Raw genomic sequence first — 25,483 nt, forward strand, 5'->3', positions numbered from 1 at the left:
CGCCCGACGCCCCGCCGGGCCCGGCCCGGGCTCGGGTCGCCGCTGCCTGGTCTGGCCGGCAGGCCAAGGCCGGCCGCGCGCGGGGGCTGATCTGGCCTTTCGAGCAGCCGCGTCCCTGCGACGATCCCCTCCTCCGGGCCTCCGCACGAAAATGGGGTGGCCGGCGGGGCGGGCCGCACGCTCCCCCTTCTCTCCAGCCGGCTTTCCCCGCAGCCGCGACCCGGGGCTCCAGGCAAAGTTGCTTCAGGGTGTCCGGACGTTTATCCCATCTCGTTTGTCGCAGGTGAAAAGAAGGACGGGAGGGAGAAAGAGGAGGAAGACTGGACGCCTGTGTCCGACCTAAGCCTAGTTCACATTGCCTTTGCCGCCGAGACTCTAGCAACTCTTTGAGCGTCATTGCTGGGAGTTGGGAATTACTGGATGAAATACATGTGCTGGGTCTCCGTGGGTTTAGGACAGCTCCGTTACTAATTTTCAAAATCAGAATGGTCTTGGCTAAGGAGCAGGTCGTTCAAAGCCCACATGATTTGATTTTAGGAGTTGTGGGGGGGGAAATGTGGTGAATATGTTTCAAGTGTTTCCTGCTTCCAGCAGAGAAGCTTTAAAAAAAAAAGAAATGTACTTTGGTCTGTGGTTAGAATTCACATATCATTTATGGGGCAGGTGTTGTTTCGTTAACTGACACAAATGCTGAATCACTAAAACCACCCCTAGTTCTAACCGAGAGGAAAACCCTCTTTTGTTCTAGTTATTTTTTTGGTAACAATTTGAAAACCGGTTATATAATCTGATTCCATAGACTCGTAGAAAATTTGCCCTCATAGTTATTAAATAACAGCAAAAAAGAAATTTGTCAAATAATGGCTGTCTTCTTTAATGGATTATTTCACATGAAAAGGCACGTTTCACTTAAATACATTTCATTTCATAACTTTTGCTAAAATCTTGGTTTTAAAAAGTGCAATGATTCCAGACATTTACTGGGAGTAAAACAAATGAGATGTTCCCACAAAAACGTAAAGTTTTTAAATTCAAGAGCTCGAATAGAGCATCAAAAACAGACATTTCTAAAATCAAGTTTTTAAAAAAATTTACACACTAACTTGAAGTTACTTTTGCTCCCATTTCAACACTTGCTCACTAGTCATTTAGCAGTGTCTATAACAAAATCTGCTGGTATCATAATAAATGAAAATATGAATTACTGCCCTCAAGGCAAAAGTCTTGATTTTATTTTTTTAGTAAGTGTTGTCCAATGTTAAGATAATTGACAAATAACTTGTTCTTATTAAAATAAGTTTAAGTACTTAATGTCCCTAACCAAAATTTTCATTTCACAGCATGGGGAAATCAAGCAGACAATAAAAAATAAAATTTTAATTAATCTCATGGTCATTATTTGTTTACATTTATAAAATGGAAGAAGAATATCAATAATCTGTGTTTACAAGAGAAAACTTTTGCTACTACTCCATTTTGTAACACTGTGTTGCACAGTGAAGATTTAACAACAATTAAGTTATATATTAAGTTTGAACCAATCTACTATAGATGTAAATAATATACTCCCTTGTACAAAAATGTCCACATTTTGGCATAGTTCCACTTTTGCAAAACAACAAAAAATGTTCTAGCCGTTATTTTCCTCTATAGCTTTTGAAAATAATGCAACAGAAATTGCTTTTATCTAAGCTTATTTGCTTGTTTTTAATGCACCTGTTTTAGGTTTTTTTTTTCTAAAGTAAGTTCTGCTTAACCTAAATTTTATGGCCAAATGTTCCACTCAAACACACACGCATAGATGCACTGAACTTTTAAACTTCAAATTTACATTCTTAAACTTCAAGTGTTTTTATTTTGATTTTCAAAAATGTAATTTCTAGTTACACTAAAAAGGTAGACTTTTTATTGAGAAGCAGTATATGGCCTAAAGGTAGTCTAGTAGCCAAATTATACCATAGTAGAAATGCCAAATAAAACATAGTCCCAAAGTTTTCAAGAAAAAAAATCACTTTAAACAAGATTACATTTTTAATAGTGTAGCCAAATTCATAATTTTTGTGTATTATCAAATCAGGACAATTCCAGCATATTTTTAACTGAAATTGAACATTTAAAGTTTCTAAATTCTATTCAGTCATTTTAGTGTCCAATCATACACCATAAACAAAAACAAAGTAAATTTATATTTACCTAATAAATCATTATCAACTTGAAGTTTGGGGAGGTAATGAGTTTTACACAAGCTTAGATATATAAAATTTACAGCTTTCATCATCTGGGAGTTTAGTTTGTCCTGAATCAGAGCAGTTTCATACCTACCAAGCTCAAAAGAACATGTAAACGTGGAAAAATTCTACTTTAGAAATTTAATGCTTGTCTTTAATGAATCTTTACAAACAAAAGCTCCTGTGGAAAAGCACTGAAGCCGTGTTTTTAACTGAAATTATTTTTTAAAATATGTGACAGGCTATATTTCATTAGACTTTATATAATATTATTCCACTTAAGTTCATGGGAACCAATATTATAAATACATTTTAACAAGTAAAGACAGTTTTTATTTTGTCTAAGTATTTAAAACCTATGAAATATTAATAAATGCAAGTAGAATACAATGCTGTGACTTTTCAAGTTTTCCTTGATTTTATTACCATAAAACTGGTGGTTTAAATTAAGCCAGAAAAAATTAAAATCAATTAGCCAGAAAATAGTTATGTGGCATTAAAATAGGCATAATTTTTTCCATATGAACTCTCAGCTGCATCAGCTCTACAAAAGTTATGTTCATGTAATACGAGTCACTAAATATCATCATTCAATAAAATTATTTAACCAGTTTTAGAATTAATTCTTCAATGCCATACTTATTAAGTAGTAATTAGTAATAAGTTATTAAAAGGCAACATGAACATGTATAGGAAATACGACTAGTTATTTCCTATACATGTTTAGTTCAGCAACCAAATTTGTGTACAAATTGCCATGAATACGCTGTTATAAAGTATCTTAAAGACATGGCTGGTTCTATAACAACACCATTCGCTATAGGATTTCTTATTTAAACTCCTTGGGAGGGCAGAGCAAACACAAATTCATTATAAGTTCTATTCCTGTGGCAGAGGTAGGTGACATAGCAAATAGATCCTGACAAATGGAAATAGTAATCATTATCTCACAAGAGACTTCCAGGGGTTAAATATCTTTATAAATATAATGAATTAAGTTGAATAAGATTAAACACATGTGTACATCTGTGCACATATGAACACAATTCATATGCAGATTAATACATAAATTATTTTAAAATTATATATGTTGCATTATGCATATTTACATATGTATGCATAAACATTACATATAAAATATATGTACAGATGGTTCCCAACTTACTATGTTTTGACTTATGATTTTTTTACTTTACAATGGTGTGAAAGCAATATACGTTCAGTAGAAACTATACTTTGAACACCCATGCAACCATCCTGTTTTTCACTTTCGGTAGAGTATTCAGTAAATTACATGAAATATTCAACACTTTAGTATAAAGTATGGTTTGGGTTAAATCATTTCGGCCGGATTCGGTGGCTCAGCCTGTCATGCCAGCACTTGGGGAGGCGGAGGTGAGTGGATGCCCTGAGCCCACGGGTTCGAGACCAGCCCGGGCACCTTGGTGAGTCCTCATCTCTACAATAAATAGAAAATTAGCCGGGCGTGGTAGCACATGCCTGTAGTTCCTGCTCCTTGAAAGGCTGAGGTGGAAAGATCACCTGAGCCAAGCAGGCAAAAATTGATTTTGCCCCCAAAAATTGATTTTGCCCAACCGTAAGCTAACGTATATGTTCTCAGCACATCTAAGGTAGGTTAGACTAAGTTATGTTCCATAGGTTATGTGTATTAAATGCTTTTTTTGATTTATGATTTTTTCAATTTAGGACGAGTTTATTGGGATATAGTCTCACCATAAGCCAAGGAACATCTGTATTATATAAGCATTATATATGCTTATGTACCCGAATCTGTACAAAAAAAAGAGCATGCACCAAGTCTGACCCATAAGTAAGCCTTCAATATATACAACTTTATTTTTTATTAATAATTTACCTTAAACCACCTGGTAAAACCAAACATTTATCTCTGACATGCTCTCAATCTGGTGCTTTATGTCTTATCTTTCCATTAATAAGTTAGTCTACTCTGTTTCTCTTCCTACCCAGAGGCTGTTTTTGTGGGGTTTCTTTCTTTTCTTTCTTTTTCTTTTTTTCTTTTTTTTTGCTTCACAGGGGCCTTCTCTCTCCATACCACCCATGTGGGTGTTCTTTGTGACCCATGTATTTCTTCTGATGCAGCACACAGACAAGAGGATAATCTCTAAAATAACAAGACTTCTTCCAAATCTATAATATCATCCTGAAAACGTTAACACTCCTTTCACTTTAGATACACACGTTTGACTGACTAACGTTCATTTGTATGTGAATGTCCTATAGGGCCTCAGATTCATTGGTATATAGATGAATTACGCCTCTCTTTATAAAACCACTGCCCCTACTGTTTCAGGATCTACCATGCTACTAATCTAGAACTTCAGTTCCTCCCTCTTGCTCACTGTCTCTCATAAACTGTCAAGTTCAGAAGATTCTACTCCAAAAGGCCACGGATTCTGTCTTACAGCTGCTATGAATCCTTTTCTGTTTACCTCCTTCTCATACCCCTCTAGGACACCTCTGTTAGAATGGATTCTGATCTATTCATCTGAAATGATTTTTGGCCTTGTGCTGTCACAACAAAATATCATAGACTGAGTAGTCTAAACAACAGGAATTTATTTCCTCATGTTTCTGGAGACCAGAAGTCCAAGATCACTACCTGATTCATTCTCTGGTGAAGCCTCTCTTTCTAGTTTGCAGACTGCTGCCTTCTCTCTATGGACTCACATGGCCTTTCTTGTGTGTGTGTGTGGGTGTGGGTGTGTGTGTGGGTGTGTGTGTGTGCGTGCGCGTGTGTGTGCGTGTGTAAAGGAAGGAGTGGGTGGGTGTAAAGGGGAGAGATAGTTAATGTGCTCAGGTGTCTCTTTTCATAAGGATGCTAATTCTGCCAAATCAGGACCTTATCCTCATGACCTCATTTAATCTTATAACTTCCCTACTGCCCTATCTCTAAATACAGTCATAATGGGGTTTAGGGCTTTGATGTATAAATTTGAGGAGGATACAGACAGTCAGACCATGACACAACACACATTATTAAAATAATTGATAGTTTTCTATTGATTATGCTGGAAATTCAATATTCTTATTATACCTCCGAAGTCATTTAAAATATGACCACAAATCACCTGATTACCAGCTACTCTCTGAGCGGTTTTTGGATCCCATTTTGAGTTTTCAAATTTTATAACCTTCTAAATAATTTTCTCTCATTCTGGAAGTTTCTTATTTACCTGTTCATCTATTGGGGCTGCAAGCCCCTGCAAAAATTATCATCATCTCTTGTTAAGCTTTCTCTGACACTCCTGGGTGGTCACAGTCATTTCTCAGCATTCTCAAAACAGTTAGGTTAATTAGAACACTTACCACATTATATTATAAATATTGATTCAAAAAAATTATCTCCTTTTACTTGTCTATAGAGTTTTTAAGGGCAAGCACAATATTTTATGTATTTTGTAGAGAAAGCAAAGAGGGAAGGAAGAAAGAAAGATGAAGAAATGAAGTGAGGCAGATATGCAATTTTAGGAAATAATTTGTATGATTTTAACATATTTTTGCAGGAACAATAATAAAACATTTAATATATCCAAAATATGGTACTTAAAAATGTCAATTCTGAAGAGGGGGAAAAACATCTTCTCGGCATTTAAGCATTGCTACAAAAAACACTTTTTTAGGATTATATTTTTGGGCTCAGTTAAACACATCTATGCTTTGACTTTTGCAAATGTATGTGTGGTTTCATCAACATTTTTCCTCTTGATAAACAGTGAAAATAAATGACTCATGCTCTCTAAATTCATAGTTTGAAAAGTTCTAACATTTGCTTAGCTGTTTGGGGCTAATTTAGTTTGGTATGTACGGATTCCCCATTAGACACTGCAAAGTCCAAAAGAACAGTATATGGTTCTCCCATTTTCTCTTCCATTTTTTTCTACCAGTGATCATTTCTTCCAATCATTCCAGCCTCACTGGTTTTTCTCTCTTCCTGAAGTAAGCCAACACAATCGTGTCATAACACTTTGCTAAAAATGCTCCCTCAGCTTGGAAAACCATTCATGAGATATCTGTTTGGTTAATTCTCTGGCTTCTCTCTGCTAGAGAGAGCCTTTCCTACTTGAGTCATTTCCAGAATGCCTTGTAAATGAGTACAAAGTTGGTTAATTCTTCCAATAGTTGGATTTACAAATTTAGAAAATTCTAACTAAAAACGAATCATAGACCTAAAGATAAGAGATAAAACTCTTATAAAATAAAACCATGCATACAAGGTTAACTCCATGAGTTTAGGGTGCTCAAATCCCACAAATTCTAAAGAAAGAACTAGCCCTTGACTGTATTCTGGGAGAAAACCCTTAAGCCTTTGACATTTCCTGTCAGACAAGAGTGTTTTTGTATATTGGGACCTTGGACCACACTGTTCAAATTAACAATGTGACTTATGGTAAATTTCTGATTTTGTTCACCTGGGAACCTAGACCATACTGTATCCATTTGACCTCTAATGGGCTGGAAACTAAGTAGCTATGGTCAGTCACATGAGTACTTCATAACCATGTGACTGCTCCCCATGAAAACCCTAGACATGAAAGTATGGATGAACTTCCCTGGTTGTAACTGCTTTGCACATGTTATCATTTATCATTGAATTAAGCCCTGTCCATAGGTCTCCACTGGGAGAGGACACCTGGCAGCCTAAATCTGGTTTCTCCTGGACTCTGCCCTCTATGCCTTTTTCCTTCACTGGCTTTACTCTGTATTCTTTCCCTGTAATAAACCATAACACTGAGAATAACAGCTTATATGGACTCTGTGAGTCCTTCTAGAAAACCAGTAAACTTTAGGGTGATCTTGGGACACCCAACACAAAAACAGTGGAGAAAAATTTTGTGACCTTTGGTTAGGCAACATGATAGCAAAAACAAGAACCCTAAAGGAAAAAAAAAATTGGACTTTGTCAATATTTAAAACCTCTTGCTTCAATCAACAACATTAACAAAATGAAAAGGTGAGCCATAAAATAAAGAAGATATTTGCAAACTGTATTTCTGAAAAGATTAGCAAATCAAATATTTAGAATAAAGAAAGCAAAATAATATAACTCAACAAGAAAATAAACAACTCAATTAAAATGGGCAAGGGATATTTAAAGAGACATTTTATCAAAGACAAATAAATTACTAATAAGCATAGACAAAGTGTTCAACATTGCTTATCATTGGGGAAATGTAAATTAAAATTACAATGAGATACCACTGACTATAATATGGAAAGATAGAATACACCATGCTTTGGTGAAGTTGTGGAGAAACTGGGATTCTAATACATTATTGGCAGAAATGTAAAATGACACATTATTCATAATTTCTCCAACTATAAGACAAACTGAGTGTCCTGCAGTGGGTGTTGGTTAAACAAATATAGTCTATCCATACAATAAAACACTACCTACCAATTAAAAAGAAAAAATACTTATAATATGTGCTGCAACATGGAAGAACCACAAAAACATGCTCAGTGAAAGAACCAGATACAAAGGACTATATTTTTTATGATTTACTTTACATGAAAAATCTAAGGAAGGTAAATTTATAGATAGAAAGCCAATCAGTGGTGGCCTGGGACTGGGAATGCCAATGGGGATTAATAGCAAAGAACCCAGGGAATTCTTTGAGGTAATGAAAGTAGTCTTAAATTGGTGATAAATGCACAATTCTATCAATTTATTTAAAAAACATTCAACTTTATATTTATAATGGCTGAATTTTATGGTATATATATATTATACTTCAATAAAGGTGTAAGCAAAATCTAATGGTAGGGGACAGAAAAACAAGCTATAAATAAGTAACTTGTATGTAAGAAGGAACCAGGTGCTTTGGTACAAAAGAAAATGAAGACTAGAATATGTAGGATAAGGAATATAGAGAAGAGAAACTGAAAAAAAGTTGGAGCAATAAATAGGTGGTCAGGGTAAGCCTCCTACAGAAGGAGTCAGTCAAGTTGATGTCTGGGAGAAGAGTTTTCTGCCCAATGGAAGAGTGTAAGGAAGCTTTAAAGCAGGAGAAAAAATCCCTAAGTTTGAGGAACATTGAAGAGGCTAGTGAGACTGGGAGAAGAAGGAAATTAGTAAACAATAATATCAGATAAATAGTGAGGCAGGGAGCAAGGTAGGGCCTTATTACCCATGATAATTTTTTGAAAAAAATTGTAGAGCCATTAGAAGGTTTTTATGAGGAGTGACATAATCTGACATAAAAACCACGACTCTGGGTGTTATGTTGAGAATAGACTTTAGAAATAAAGAGAAGACGCAGAAAGGCCATGTAGGTGGAGATTTTTTAAATCCCAGCAATAGATTATGGTGGCTTGAATTAAGGGGATAAATGGAAGTTGTGGGAAGTGGTGGATAACACATGGGGGAAAGGAGTTTGGGAGTCCATTATCTCTCTTTAAAAAGTTAATTCCCACAAGTATAAAAATTAGAAGAGAATATATCAAAATGTTAACAGTATCATTTCTCTTTGTTTGGTGGAGTTATGGGTAATTTTGTGTTTCTGCCTTTGCCAAATTGCCAACCATGCCCATGTATTTCTATAAAGCAAAAGAAAATGTTTTAATATCCAGCTCATCATAAAAGATCATAATGCTAGCTTGTCTTCAGCTGCATACAATTACTATCTAATCAAACTGCCAAAATCAGATCTATGAAGATTTTTGCGCATATACAGTGATAGCCACAAATATTAATGATAAACCTGCTCTATGAGTAGATTACATGTGGTGTATATTGGACGTTTATGAGACTTCTTTGATAGCTGTCCTTCAAAACAAGCACTGAGATAAATTAAATTAGAACCATTTGAATCACTGTATCATATGGTGCTTAGTCAACATTTTCAAAAGTATTGAAGTACTAAGTAATAAAAATATTTAATATTTTCAATAATCTTCAGTAATATTGCTTTCACTAAATATAGGTTCATGGTTAATATGTTATATTCTCACTCATATGTGAGACCTAAAAATTGCTCCCACAGAAGTAGAGATTTAGATAATGGTTACCAGAGGCTGGGAAGAGCAGAGGAGAGGAGAAATGGAGAGAGGTTGGTAAAGGGTTACAAAAATACAGTTAGAAAGAAGGAATATTTGATAGCAAAATAGTATGACTATAGTTAGCAATAATTTATCGTATAATTCAAAATAGCTAGAAAAGATTTGCAATGTCGTCAACACAAAGAAATGATAAATGTTTGAGGTGATGAATAACTTAATTGCCCTGATTTGATCATCACACATGCATGCTTGTATCAAAATATCACATGTACCGCATAAATATGTACAATCATTATATATCACCTGAAAAAGTTAATATGCTCTAATAAAGTTAGCAGTTTTTGTGAGAGAAAAATGGGTTTGTGTTACTAACAAAAAATATTAACAAAAAGTTAAATTGTTTAAAATATTGTTAATTTTATCTTTCTGCTTTTAAAATGTTATTATGTGTGCTTTAGAATGAATATAGATATCAGTAGTGAAATACATATATGAAGGATGCATATTCTTTTTTTAATTGATGAGGTTTTTTAATCAAATAAAGTCCTGATCAGTGACCTCATCAATGGGGCATTTCAGCCATGAGCCTCCTCTGTGGCCAAAATTGGCTTTTTCTTTTTTTTTTTTTTTTTTTTTTGAGTTGGAGTCTCACTCTGTCACCCAGACTGGAGTGTAGTAGCCGCTCCCGGCCACCGCAGCCTCGACCTGCCGGGCTCCGCCGATCCTTCCGCCTCAGCCTTCCGCGTAGCCGGAATTACAGGTGCGCGCTTACCACGCCCGGCTGATTTTTTGATTTATTGTAGAGACGAGGTCTCGCTGCCCAGGCGGGTCTCGAACCCGCGGGCTCAGGCAATCCACACACCTCAGCCTCCCAAAGGCGCGGGATTACAGGCTGAGCCACCGAGCCTGGCAAAATTGGCTTTTTCAATTGTCTACTTGAACATTCCACTTGGTTGAATAATAGATATTTATAATTAACATGTTCAAACAGAACTTTTGATTTTCACACCTTCCCCTGGTCTTGAGAACTCTGTCAAATACACAAACATTTACCCAGTGGTTGAGGTCAAAATTCTTTTCTCACACCCATACTGAATCCATTAAAAGTCCTGACATTTCTACCTCCAAAGCCTCTCCCGGTCTGCTCGTTTCTCTCCAAGCTAAATCAAGGCCCCATCACTTCTCCTCTGGATAATTGCACGGTCTCCTAATGGCTCTTTTTCCACTTTTGCTCCTCTTTTTCCTGTGGTCCAAAGTACACAGTGATCTTCCTACAATCACAACCAGGTCTTGATCTGCAGCCTCAAACTTGTCACGGGCATTTCTAAAATCCAGACTCCATGATACGCTCTGGCCTATTGCTTAAACCTCTTCTCGTGTGACCCTTCCTGCTGTATGTGTGCTTGAGTTACAGGCATATTTTTTCTATCTTCCTCAAACTAAGCTCCTTCTAGTCTCCAGACGCTGGCACTCTCTATTCACTCGAATCCAGATCGCTGATGCCTTCTCGGTATGCAGACCTTTGCTCCAAAAGCCGTTCTTCAGAGTGGCCTTCCCTGACCACCTTATCTTATGGCTCTGTCCACTGCCCAGCCCCACTGTGAACTACATACAGTGTCACTCAAGGTGTGGGCCCGCCCATGTCTCCAGTCTTGTCTCTCACCTGCCTTCCTTCAGTTGCTGGGCTTCAGCACACTGGCCTTCTCCCCGTTCCTTGACCAGACAGAGCAGACTGTTAAGGGATGTGCACTTGCTCTGTCCTCAGCAGGAGTGTTCCTCCAGATGTGGGCAAGACTCATGTCCTCAGTTATTCAGGCCTCGGTTCAAGATTCCTGTCATCATTGGTAATCTTCCCTGGTCACCTTATCAAAAGATAGCTCTCTTTTCGCTTCACTTTACTCTCCATTTACTGCTTCACGACACTTGGATATATTTTAATGCTGGAGTCCAGCTCCCGCAGAGTCCAGAGATTCCCAAAGGTGGAGATGGCGTCAGCGATTGTGAGAAAGAGAGAAAGAGGCTGGACCCCTGTCTAGTGCAGAAGCCGTTTATTGGGAATTACAACAGGTCTTTGATCCCCAAATTTTGCACAGTCAGTCTCACGTCTTTCGTGAAAGACCTGAACACAATGCCAGGTACGTGAGGGGCATACCCCACCCACCAGATGTTCTTTCAGGTATAATCCCATAACAGATGTTAAACCTTAATCCATGACTGCCTATCCTATAAACCCTTTTCGTCCTATGCTAATTTATACTAATACCAAGTTAACATAGCCTAAAAATCCCATAACAACCGCTAACCTTAATCCGTGACTGACCTATCCTATACACCTTTTTCATCCTGTGCTGATTTATACTAATATCAAGTTAAACAATTCTATACAAACTTGAAGTACTTACTTTACAACCTAAAGTGGTCCATCCCAGAATGTTTGGAATGTGGCCCAGTCCAAAGTTCACAGTGGGCTACCTGCAAGTAACCCAGCCGCATTCTTTCAACAAAATGGCTGTCTTCTAAAACTATATTCTACAATTTACACCTTATTCAACTTCAATAAATCCTAAGATCACAACCCAGAAGCCTGTGACCAATACTAAGGCTCTTAGATGTGACCCGAGTTTGAATTGTAAGTTGTGTGAAAGCCAAAACTGCAGTTTGTGGAAGAATGGAAGCAATGAGCTTCCAAAGTTAGCTTGTGTTTGTCCCGGTCTCAGAGTTTTTATGTTTTGAGCTTACAGGAGCTTATTCTGGTTATAGTGCTAAGTAGAAAGGGGGAGGAAATGGGGTCAATAGCTCCTGAACACATCCTAGTGTTCTCAGGGTCAACGGCCCTTCCTGATCCCTAACGCTCAGTGGGCCTCTGTGGCCGGCTCCCAACATTTTAAATCTGTCATTTGTCATTTGTCCTGCCCACTGGGATATGAGCTCCAAGAGGGAAGAGAGGCTTTGCTTTTTTCCCTATCGCCCCTTGAACAATGCCTGATAATGTACTATTGGAATTTATGTAAGGTACTCATTCTTAGACTTGCTCAACGTTTGTCTATAAAACATGCTTCTATGAGCATTATAGTACCATCATTATTTTTGCTTTTTGTGGTTATATTTTAAAGTTAATCTCCAGCTGTTGGATGTTTATACACATTTTTATATGTTGATACATATCACCTATTGCTACCTAGAAAGACTGGAGCAGTTTACACACCACCAACTGTGCCTCACCTCCTTCCTGCACATTCATACCCACGTGGGGAGTTGTGAATCTTTTAAATATCTGTGACCTAAAAGATAAGTAACGATTCATTGTTTCATGTGCATTTTTTGTTAGTAGATTTGGATTTTTAAAATATTATTATGGCATGTGAACTGTTTTTTAAATCTTTTGCCTATGTTTGAAATTTACATTCACTCTTGTTTATTGCTATTTAGTAATTTCTTGTACACTCAGGATACTTACAATCTATCTGCTATATACACTGTAATATTTTCCTCATTTAGTGTTTTTTTTCTTCCACAATTTTATATTTGGACATTATTGCAATTAAAAACATTTTATTTTAAATATTTAATTTTGTTCATTTTGTAAAGTTCTTACTTTAATATTCTTATATGGTTTCTTTAAATGATGTGATTGCTAATAGTTTAGTCACTATTTTTCTTCATATTCAGTTTATGGTTGTTTATGAAGAGGTAGAGAAATTCAAGTTTGTTTTGTTTTACTTTTTAGAAAGTTTTGATCAGTTTTCCTCATGATGTGCCAACATTAAGGTAATAGCAATAGTTATGATTACTGCAGGATTACCATGGGCCAGTCATTTTGCCATAACCCTCAGGGTTATAGTGAAGCCTATTTTCTTAATAGAGGACAAAGCAATTGTTCAAATGTTTTAAGTTGACTTTACGATCATCTCTCATTTGTAACTTACTCGGGAGGCAGTCTAGAGCTTATAACCCACAATTCTGTGCTTTCCCATCAGTAGGATCACTTACTAAATAATAAGTGCTTGAGCAACATGTCATTGGGAAGAACATTTGCTGCCTATTATCACTGCGATTGTCAACTGTGAGTATTTAATCCAATACCACAGAACCTCACATTACTTGACCTCAGCCTTTTAAAAATTTCCTCAAACCTCTTCCTTTCCCCAAAGTCTTCTGTCATGGACTCATTGCCACAGGATGAGTGGAACTGATCCTAACTCTACTGCCTTAACTGTTAGAAAAAGCAGAAAGAAGATGAAGAATGTTTTCCTTCACATAAAACAAGGAGACACCAAAATATTGGAAGCAGCATGCTTAGAAAATTATATAGAAAGCTAGAATAGTAATATTATCTAGCTAAATAGTTTTTAATTTTAAAAAACTAAGAAGAAGGATGATAATAAGAGAGTCAAAACCTCATAAGCATAGAGGCATGCAACACTCAACCTCAAAAAAATATGATGAAACAAAAGACAGAAATGAAGAGTGAACAAGATAAATGGATAATTTCTAAAGTATTTTTTTAAACATAATCCTCTCATAAAATGATAGATTCAGCATATGAGAAATAAGCAGGGAGAGAAAAGATCTGAACAAAGCACTTAAAAACACTAGTTATTTGGTACATATAGAGAGATGATATACCAGAAAACAATGCATACTTTTTTGAGCACACACCAAATATTTATAAAGTAGAGCATGCTTCATACCACAAAGTAAAGGAAACCTCAGTCAATTCCAAATAAACACTCAAATGCAGACTATCTTTCACCATCACAATACAATAAAATTATTGATCTTTAAAATTATTATTATTTAGCTGAAGGATAGCTAAACAAAATCCTATATGATCAGTAAGTAAATAAAATCAATAGTCGTTGAATTTAAAAAGAAAATGAATTGTATTCAGAACTGAGTAATAATAAAAATGCTATGTGGCAACATGGATGGGAACTAGTCAAAAATGTATTTATAGAAAACTTATAGTTTTAAACACATTTATCAAGAAGCAGGAAACGTTTAAAAGTGACCACTGATTCAGCACAAAAAGCTAGAAAAGAATCAAGAGAGCAAACAAAAATAACAACAACAACAACAAAAGACCAAATTTGAAATGATGAAAGAAACAAAACAATAAAGAATATTAGCAAAACCAAATTCTGACTTCTTTCAACAAAATTATATGGTTCATCAGTACACCTTACTGAAAGCTCTAACAAATTTTAAAGATTTAAAATCTATTTTTGGAAAAAAATTTTAGAAAACAATAATACTATGTAACTCATTTTAGGAAGCTAGTGTTATGTTAAATCTAAAACAGATAAGTCTATTGGCTCATTTCAATTATGATTATATGCAAAATTTCTATGTGTAATATCAAATTCCTACATTGTATTTCAAATATATACGAACATATATGTATATATATATATATATATATAATATAAAATGATTCTTCAACATTTGAAAAATCTTTAAAGGTAATTCACATAAACAGACTACAGAAAACAAATCACCTCATTATCTTAATCAATAATTTCACTGCATTGATTAAGTTCAATACATATTGAACTTAGAACCTAGAAAGCAGAGGATAGATGGGGACTTTCTTTAAATTAAGAAAGTAAAGGTTAAATACCAAAATGTATAGCATTACATATAATGGAGAAATTTTAGATAATGTCGTTTATGACTAGGAATAAGATGAGGATTTCCACTGTTGCTGAACATAGTTGCAGACCCTGGACTATGCCACAAGGTAAGAAAAAATAAACAGTGGTAACAAACTGTAGGGAAAAGACACAACCTGGATGTTTTCTGATATCAATATCTATTTAGAAAAGTCAAGCCGGGCTCGGTGGCTCAACCTGTAATCCCACTCCTTGGGAGGCTGAGGTGAGTGGATTGCCTGAGCCCATGGGTTCGAGACCCGCCTGGATGACTTGGTGAGACCGCATCTCTACAATAAATCAAAATGAGCCGGGCATGGTAGCACGTGCCTGTAGTTCCAGCTACTTGGAAGGCTGAGACGGAAGGATCACCGGAGCCCAGCAGGTCGAGGCTGCGGTGGCCGGGAGTGGCCACTGCACTCCAGTCTGGGCGACAGAGTGAGACTCTAACTCAAAAAAAAAAAAAAAAGTCAATAAATTTAAAAAACAAATTACTCAAATTAACGAGGGAATTCAACGATACTGCTAATAATAAAAAATTGCATTTTTCCACCTCACTGATAATGAATGGAAAATAGAAGAAATATAGTATCTTTCAATATAATAATATGTATATACATAAAATAACATATGCATATGTGTGTACAGTCTAGGAACTAGCCTAGGATACATAAGATCTCAATAAAGACTTTTTATAAAAAACTGTAATAAATGATTTCGATTTTTTTTCTCTTTTTTTAAATGAGAGATAAACAATATCATGGATAGGAAGACTTTGTTATTAAACAACTGAAGTCATAACTAAAGACATTTCTAAGTAACTATTAGTAAATATTCCTAAATAGATATTGATACTAGAAAATATCAAGAGTCGTGTCTCTTCCATACTATTTGTTACAACTGTTTTGTTTTGTTTTTCCTCTTACCCTTGTAGTGTTGGCAGGGCCTCCAGAACACCAAGTTTACACAAAATCTTTAGAATAATAATAAAAAAAGATTCTATCTAAGAAATTCCATAAGTTCAACATAACTTGATACAAATGCCTGGCTAAGATATTACAAGGAATAAAAACTCTAAGCCAATACTATCCCTTAAAAGAGACACAGAAATCCTAAAAACAAACAAACAAAAAAGTGTAGTGACATATGTCCCAATTTACTTTATTTCACTATTAAACGCTTGTTTAGCAATCAAAAAATAAATGTAAAAGAGAAAATCATCTTATCTTTATAAAAGTTACAAAAAGGATATTAGGTAAAAATTAAGCATACACATGATTTTTAAAAAAACTTTTAAAACTAAAAGATTCTTTAACCTAAAACAAGCATATTTAATGGAGAATAGCTAGAATTCTCTCTGTGGTTTTGAATGAAACAAGGAGGTCTTTTTCATGACCCCATTTAATATTATACTAGAAGTACCGGCCAGTGCTTCAACAGAAGGAGAAAAAAAGAAAAGGAGAAATAAAGTCCATCAATATTCACAGACAGCACAAATGTATACATAACAAAATCAAAATAAATGGAAGATATATTCTTATAACTTAATAAGTATAACAAAAAGAAAATGAACATTTTAAAAGATACCATTAATAATGGCTTGAAAAAGTCAAATAACTAAGAATAAACGTGAAAAAAGTATAAGATATTTAAACAAAAAATTATAAAACATTATTGACAAATAAAATAGACTTGGATAATTAGAAAGCTATACCAGATTAATGGGTCAGAAGACATAATTTAAGATGATGACAAGTTTCTCCAAACTAACACACAGCTAATCAACATTCCAAGAGAATTTCATGGAAGTTGATAAGTTAATTCTAAATGTATATGAAAATTCAAAGTGCCAAACTTGAAGGGGAATAATAAATTGGGAGAACTTACCCTATAATAGTAGTTCTCAAATTTGGTTGTATGTTATAATCATCAGGAAGATTTCTAAAAACCTAATGGTGATGTCTTACCACTTGCATAATTAAATTCCTATCTCTTCAGGAAGGAGAGACCCAGGTATCTATATTTTTAAAACTATTCAGGTATTTCTAATGTTCAACCAGGTTTGAGAACCATGACTTTATAGCATATTATTATATGTAATACAAGATTATATAAATTATATACTAGATATTGCAAATCTACATTAATAAAGGGGAAATTGATGTAAAGATAGTAATTAGATGAATGGAACAGAATAGAAGCTGCAGAAAAGAGACTCAGGTATGTACAGACATTGCTTATGAGTAACGTAACACAGTAAGACAGTAGGAAAAATAAATGAATGTCACTGCATCAATTGACTCTATAGAAGAAAAATACAAAGACTGGCCTCAATTTCAAACTGTATGCAAAAAAATCAATTCCAGATAGATTGCATATCTGAAAGTGAGAGTAAACAATAGAATTTCTAGAAGCTAACAGAGAATACTTTCACAAACTTAGGGTAAGGAAAAATTTCTTTGACAACACCAAAAAGGAAAATAACTACAAATTAACAATACTAGCACTAAAATTAAAAACGTCCATCCATTAAGAAAATGAAATGTGAAGAAGCTATAGACTAAGAGAGGATATTTGTAACACAGAAAACTGACAAATGGTCAGTAACCAAATATATATACATATGCTTCTCCAAATCCATAATAAAAATTTTAAAAATCCAACAGAAAAATTGAGCAAGAGGTAGGAACTATTGCCTCATAAAAAAAGCATCTTCAAGAAAGCAATAAATATATGAAAAGGTGCTCAATATTAGTCATCAGGGAGATAAAAACGAAAACCATGAACCAAGAATGACTACAACTAAAAAGACTGATAGGGTACCTGCATAATCAATGTTTGTATACCTAACCCTGAATTGTACCCCACATCTTTATAAAGAAAGAAAGAAAGAAAGAAAGAAAGAAAGAAAGAAAGAAAGAAAGAAAGAAAGAAAGAAAGAAAGAAAGAGACTGATAATATCAAGTATCACTAAGAGTATGAATTAATTGAAATTCTCATATAGTGCTGTTGGGAATGTGATTTGAAATAGCTACTTAAGAAACTTGTTTTTCATCTCCTACCAATGCTGAATGTACACACATATGAGAGCAGTCCAACTTAATTTTATACCCTATTGAATGCATGCACACGTGAGCACACATGTACTAAATATTCATGTCAAAATGGCGAATAGCAGTAGAATGGATAAATAAACTGTAGTATATTCATCCAATGGAATATTATACATACTGAATTTGAATGAACTGTATAAAACAACATGGATTCATTTTACAAATGAATAGCATACATATAGGCCAATCAGAAATATTACTTACAGTAATTTTTCATTTATGCAAAGTTCATAAATGGACAAAAGTTATGATAGTGGTTATCTTTGGGGACGATGATAGATAGTGATAGACAAAGGATACAAAATGGGGCTTCTAGAATACTTGGAATTTTCTATTCCTTGAACGGCAAAGAAGTTACATGAACATGCTTATTTTGTGGAAAATTTTCAAGGTCTTCATTTTTCTCCCTTAATTGAAGTATAATATAGTAGTAAAATAATAAAAGATGAAGAATATGGTCTGGACACATGGAGAGATATACTAGGTTCTTCTGTAAGGCAATATAAAAAACTCAATTCTTCGCAAATTAATCTATTCAATTGATACAATCCAATAAAAATACCAATTGGATTTCTTGCAGAATCAGTTGATTTTTTTCAAAGTTTATTTGAAAAGTCACAAGATATGATATCACTCCAGTTAAAATAGCTTTTATTTAGAAAACAAATAACAAAAAAAAAAACCAACAAAAAACAGATGCTGGCAAGGATGCAGAAAAAAGAAAATGTTCGTACACTGTCTGCGGGACGGTAAATAAATTAATGATAAATGTTTGAGGTGATAGATACCCCCATTACCCTGACTTCATTAGTATACATTGTATGCTTATATCAAAAATCACACGTACCTCAAAAATATGTAAAAATATTATGCATCCATAAAATTTCAATGTCTATGAATAGTTAGGTCAACTTAGGAAAAAAAAGTGAAAACAGGGAGTCAATCTATTTGTTACAGTAGTATTTATTCCAAATCCATAATTACAAATATTGTGATTTAAGGACAATTAAGGAAAAATGGATTCATGGGGAGATATTTTAGAGACAGACGGTGCCAGATGTGAATCTATAATATGATTTAAAGGAGGCAAAATGAATCAATGGAAAAAGATGACCAGCTTAGCAAGCAGTACTTGGCAATCAGATGAACTATAGAAAGAAAATGAAAACTGAACCCCTATAAAACCTCATAGCAAAGTGCCCTCCAAATAGACAAAAACTAAATGTAAAATATGAAAATGTAAAGTTAATGTAACACAATATAAGAAATATCTTTTGTAACCCAGCCATGAAAAAACTTTTTACTCAAAGCCTCAAAAGCATAAAATATGAGACAAAAATGATTTGGGTCTGGCTTAGAAATAGAGACACATAATATATACATGGCAAAACATGATCTGATTCTAAATAATCAATTTAAAAATGAATCAAAACTCTAAGCTGATGACAGCTTGCACCAATTCATCACCTGCAGGTGTGCATGAGTGTGTATAACTGGAGATGATATTCGGTCATCTTTCTTTTTATTTTGTCATGTAATATCTAATACACTCTTTTGTCTGTGAACAGGGTAAGATTTGCTTAACAACAGTTTTTAAGTTGTTTTTCCAGTAGTTTGTCTAACCCACATTCTACTATGGCTTCAATTCTACCACTCTGGTGACCAGAAATACATATTGGCCTAGAAAATTAGTTTGTCTTTTATGCAGTCAAATTAACCACTTAAAGATTCTAGGGTATCTATTGGAGGTTTTAATGTCTTTAAACCAGAATTAATAGTTACATTAAAACTCACTAACTTAATATTCAGTCACTTTAATTGAACTCTGACTTTTCAACATGGTTTTTTAAACATTGTCTTGTGATATTAATTTCTATATCTTCAAATTAAAATTGCTATCATTTAGAGAGTCAGGAGTTAGACCAATACAGTGAGGGAAGCATTGATACAATCAACATTTAGAAGCGGTTAAGAGTTTTGGGAATACTTCTTTTGAAACATGGCGATTTTGATAATGACTTTTGTTTTAGAAAACTAAATTTTTCTATATCCTAGAAACATAAGTATTAATAATTTTAAACTTGCCATTCTTGATTACAACCAATTTCAAAAAAAAGGGCAGAAATAATTCACCATTCATGTTAAACTAGTGAAGGCCTACAGAAAGTTCAAGAAGCTTCATTCCATTCCTTATCCCTACTCATCCCAGAGTCCTATCTATTTTCTCCCTTCTCCGACACTACTGGATCTTGAACATTCATTGGTCAGTTACTTACGTTCTCTCTTTTGTGATGACTTCTCCTTTAACAGAACTCATATAATCTATATTAAAATTTCCCTCTCCAATTTCCAAGAGCAAGCATTTATAAGTACTTTCTAGCCAGCTAAAGTATTAGAGCATGCTTACCTTCAAAATAGATGCCTGACTGGATTTCTAGAACCCTGGGGAGGGTCCTGAGGTCAAGGGAGTGGACGAATTCTTCCAGTGATAACGCCATTGCTCTGGCTTGGGTTGTATGTACTTACAGAAACCTGTGGCTTCTGGGTGTCACTTGACTGCAGTTACGGACCATGCTCATCCTTTCTCAGGCAGGCAGGGATGTCACACTAGAGCCAAACTGGGGTGGAGTAACTCATGTGGGGAGGACAGTGAGAAGGGAGGGAGCAGGCAGGAGACAAGATGTGTTACAGCTTTTCTTGCTCACATTGTGGCTTCATTTCCTTCTAACATGAAGTAGAACAGGATGGGGGAGGAGTGAGTGGGTCTGAACAGACACTATCAAAAAAAAAAAAGAGAGAGAATTGCTAAGTAGGTCTTTCTGTCCGCTGTGGATCCAGGTATGCCTCTGCAGGGGTGGCAAGACTGTTTCGGGTCACAGTTGCTTGTGGCTTGTCCACCAAAAAGGAACAAGAGTGCAGGACTAAAGTCTAATCTTGCACATGAACTCATTATCTCACTAGATATTTCTAAGTTTGGCTTTGTGCCTTATTTGCATAGTCTCAGTGCTTTCATATTAAATTTGGTATAAAAGTGCTTTGTGTCAGCTCTTTTTTAGAAATCTGATACTCGGGAGAGAGTATCGAAACCACTTTTTATTCCTCCACATTAAAAATTGTGCTGAATCGTGAAGGAGGGTAGGATAGGGGTAGACTATGCAAAGTGAAACAGCAAATTAATAAAATTAAAATGAAGTTTCTAATTTCTATACTGTATAGAAAGCATTTAAATCAGTTGTTAGGAAGCCTGAGTTTTCTGGGTTTGGCTCTGCTTTTGATTTATAGAGTGACTTCAGCTTTGTCTTCTCTGATCCTCGTTTTTCTTATTAAATGGAAGTAGAAGGCATCAAATAAATTTTATAATTTCTTCCAAGTCTAAAAGTGTGCAATTCTTTCCCCGTGCCCCAACTTTAGCGGGGGAACGCCCAGAGTCAAAGGAGGCAGAAGTAAGTTCATGAAAGTCAATCTCTTAAAAACCAGTCCCCTCTCTATTCTTTTGTATTTAACAGAAACAATCTTTTAGCTGTAGTGTATACATTTCAACGTGATATTTTCTAAGTCTCTTTAAGGGTAAATAAAGGATACTGGTGACATATATATACCTGAGAGATACCAAGGAGCTGCACCTTCTCCTTATCCATTGAGCTCCAGGGTCCCTGCCTATGAACTGTCTTGGCCTTAGGCCGCAGACCACAAAGCCAGATAGAAAAGGTCAGGAGACATCCCAGCCCTACCACATCATTCATATAAGTGACCTAGAAAGAAAACTACTGTCTTATTTTGATATAGAGTTTACAAAACTCTTTCATTGCTTCACAATCATATTGGATGCCTGCAATAACCTACTTGACTTTCTTTCTTTCTTTGCAAAAGTAGAATTCATGGTTAGCCACATCAATAGGTTTTTCATCAGTAGGTTCAACTTCCTTACGGGCAACCCTTTTGTCCAAAAAAAAATCTCCCAAGCTTGATCAGCCTGCCTTCTACTCCCCCTCCCCCTGCCAAGTTCAGATTGTTTCCAGTCTAACCACATGCTTCACGTGGTTGAATATGCTATACAAAAAAAGGTTGCTGTGGGCTGCTCCTTAAAAATTATACATCCATCAGAATTGATGCCACAAGAAATTTTATTTGATGTCTAATAGATATCAGTAGAAGGACTCAAATTAATTTTATAATTTCTTCCTAGTCCAAAATTGTGAGATTTTGGATTGTGGTCCAACTCTAGGAGGGAAATGCCCAAAGTCCAAGGAGGCAGAAGTAACCTCAAGAAAATAAATATCTTAAAAATCCTTCTCCTCTTAGTCTTTGTATTTAACTGAAACAATATTTTAGAGCTAGGGTATACACTTGAAAGCGAGGTTTCCTAAGTCTCTTTAAGAGTAAATAAAGGATACTGGTTGGAATGTATATACTTAAAAGACTTCACTTAATTTTTATTGATATTTCCAAGTCAAATTTCTATCCTACTAGCCAAAACAGTCATTTCATAATATTACCAATCTCTTAATTTACCTATGCTATATCTGCTTCTTCTCTTGCAACAGATGACCCTCCCTGTCTGTGAAAAATCTGTCTCTTTTATATTTCCAGTCCTATTAATGATGTTGTCATTCTGCCAGTTTCCTGGACCAGAAGGTTTAGATGTATGTGAGATGCTATATTTTCTCCAGCCTCCCAACCCATCAGGCTTTATAGATGGTAATAGTACCACTCACTCTGTCCCTGCCCTGTGTCCCCACTGCTCTTACTTTAGTCCAGATTATAAATAATTCTGAACTGCAGGCAAAGAAATACTAAAGGGAACATCCAAAATAAAGTTGACAAAGAAGAGTATTGACAAGGCACTTGAGCCATAAGGTAGTAAAATAAATTATTAAATTTCAATCATTGAAACAGTAGAGTATAATCTATTATTATACTAGATTAATGAATGCTCAGAACCAACTAGACTATATATAATAATCTTCTCTTTTAAGAAGGTGAAATTCCGAAGCAGTAGAGAAGAATGATTTATTCAACAAACAGCTGTAAATAATTAAAAAAAACTTTTAACATTCTGTGCAATAAAATTAAAGGTAGATACAATTTAAAATTAAATTTAAATAAAAATATACCAGAGGAAAAAATAATAGGAAAATGTCTGGAAAAGGGTAAGAAAAGAACTATTTTAAACATCCTTTGAAGTCTTAAAGGAAAAGATTAGTAAATTTGGCAACAAACTTATGAAATACTTTTATAAATAAAAAAGGGTTATTAAAAAATAGGGGGGGAGGTATAGAAGTATAGACTTCAAATAAAGAATGAATGTCCTGAGTGTATAAAGTCCATTTATTAATAAATATGCAAAATAAAAATATTCAAAGACTTCTGTTTCTATAAGCTGTGTCTGATTGACTTTTCTACCAAAGATACTTGGAAAAGCCAGATGATTTTTGTAAAAGCTGTTTTAAGAAACAGGAGAGCTATCAGGGTAACTGAGTGGTAAGAGGCCAAGATCCTGGAAAGCAAGCAACTCTATGAGAAGAACCCCTTATTCTCCACTTCTTTTCCCTCAAAGTATTTGTGGATTAGCAATTGGAATCAAGAGAGAGGTTGAGAAGTAGAGCCAAATCTGGTGGTGACGGAGGAGAGAAACCAGGTCGAGGTTTTGGCAGTATCACAGAGCGAAAGAGAGAGAGAAAAAAAGGAAACTGGGACTAGCAAGGCCTCCAGAAAGAGTCAGAGAAATGAGTTGTTCCGCACCACTTTGCTCTTTTAGGATTAGCCCATTCAAAAGTAGTACAAGATTGAGTGCATGAGATGTCAACTAGACAGTGATTGGTAAGTAGCTGAGGAAGTCAAGCAGTATTCCCAGGAGTCTTACAGAGCTGGGAAGCCAGGGCCTGCCAAGAAGGAAAGAGGAGCCCATAAACGCCCCCGCAGCTGGGGCTCCTGAAGTCTGCTTCCTAAAAGGAAGGGTTGACTGCAAATAGAACAGGCTTTACAAAAACTGAAACCTGGACCAAAACTAGTTCAATACTTTATTAGATTAAAATAATGTGCTTCTATTTTAGCTGCCAGACAGACACAAAGGTAAATCCTCCTGTTGAGGAAAGCAGTCAGAACTCCTATAAATTTTTAAACACAACATCTAGAATTCAATTTTTTAAAAAAGTATAGGAATGCCAGAAAACAAGACAAAGAGGAAAAGGACAAGAGAGAGAGAAGGAGGGAGAGGTAGATGGGGGGGGAGAGACAGAGAGAGAGAGAGAGAGAGAGAGAGAGAGAGAGACGCCCCCGAGGTGATTAACTATTAGAATTATTAGTCCTGAAATTTAAAATAATTTTGATGAACATGCTCAAAAGTAGAATACGAGAAGAATTTCAGAAGAGAACCGCCATCTATAAGAAGTAGCAAACAAAATTTCTAGAGTTGAAAAATACAGTAACTAAAATGAAGAATTCATTAATTGGGTTTAAAGCAGATGGGGCATACAGTAGAAGAAGATGGTGGAACTGGAAATAAGAGAGTAGAAAATATCTCCCCTCTCTCTCTACAGAGAGATTTTTAAAAGTGGAACATTCAGAAAGTAATCTAAGGGCTATTTTGGCTGTAGTGAAAAGATTCTATGTGCAAACTGAGTCCCAAAATGATAGGAGAAAGAATAGCGGAGAAATAATCTTTCAGGAGATAACTGAAAAGACATTCTAAAGAGTCAAGAATTGCCAAGAACACCAAAGAAGGTAAATGCAAAGAAAAGCGTACCAAGGAACATAATGCTAAAACTTTTAAAAGCCAAAATCAAGAAGAATATCTTAAATGCAATCTAAAGGGGCGGGAGGGGGGGAGCAGAGGAAACCATCACTTTCAAAGAATTACCAAATAAGACTATCACTGACTTACAAACAAAAATCAGTAAAGCCAGAATACAATGAAATAACATCATTAAAATGTTGAAAGAAAATAACTACCAACGTAATATTTCAAATCCAGAGAAAATACTCTACAAAAGCAAAGGCAAAATAAGGACATTTTTAGACAAAGAAAAACTCTGAACTTTTCAGACCAAAAAGAATTTTTTCACCAGTATATCTGCCTCAAATAAACACTAAAGGTGTTCTTTAGGCAAAAGGAAAGTCACCTCAGACAAAAAGTCAAAACCACAGAAAGGAATTAAGAGGGTAAATATGTGAATAATTTGGATGAATATCGAGTGACCCAAACAATAAGTAATAGTTTGTGGAGTTTAAAATATATATGAACTATATATGACTCATGCAATTTTTTGCAATATATAACAGTAATGCAAAAAAAAATTTTAAATTTTATAAGGTTCTAGGCTTCTAGAGAAGCCTAGATGTTGTAGAAGTAATCATTTTTTTCTTTTTTTTTAAACTTTTTTTATTATAAAATTGTGGGGTACCATTAAGGGTTAGGTATACAAATGTGCATCGTTCAGGCACCCTTGTT

General features: G+C 35.1%; 1 protein-coding gene across 1 annotated transcript in view; it reads right to left on the bottom strand.

Annotated features, from left to right (window-relative positions):
* The window catches only part of THEMIS (thymocyte selection associated), a 197,595-nt gene extending 176,831 nt beyond the window's left edge, over positions 1 to 20,764 (bottom strand). The window contains exon 1 of the mRNA XM_008053704.2: positions 20,441 to 20,764. Within this exon, the coding sequence (XP_008051895.1) occupies positions 20,441 to 20,531 (91 nt within the window). The 5' untranslated portion in view covers positions 20,532 to 20,764. The remainder of the gene's footprint in view (positions 1 to 20,440) is intronic.
* Between the last annotated feature and the right edge of the window lie 4,719 nt (positions 20,765 to 25,483).

Source organism: Carlito syrichta, unplaced genomic scaffold, assembly GCF_000164805.1.
Source record: "Carlito syrichta isolate Samal-C Ts95f unplaced genomic scaffold, Tarsius_syrichta-2.0.1 Scaffold288378, whole genome shotgun sequence".
Lineage (NCBI taxonomy): Eukaryota > Metazoa > Chordata > Mammalia > Primates > Tarsiidae > Carlito > Carlito syrichta.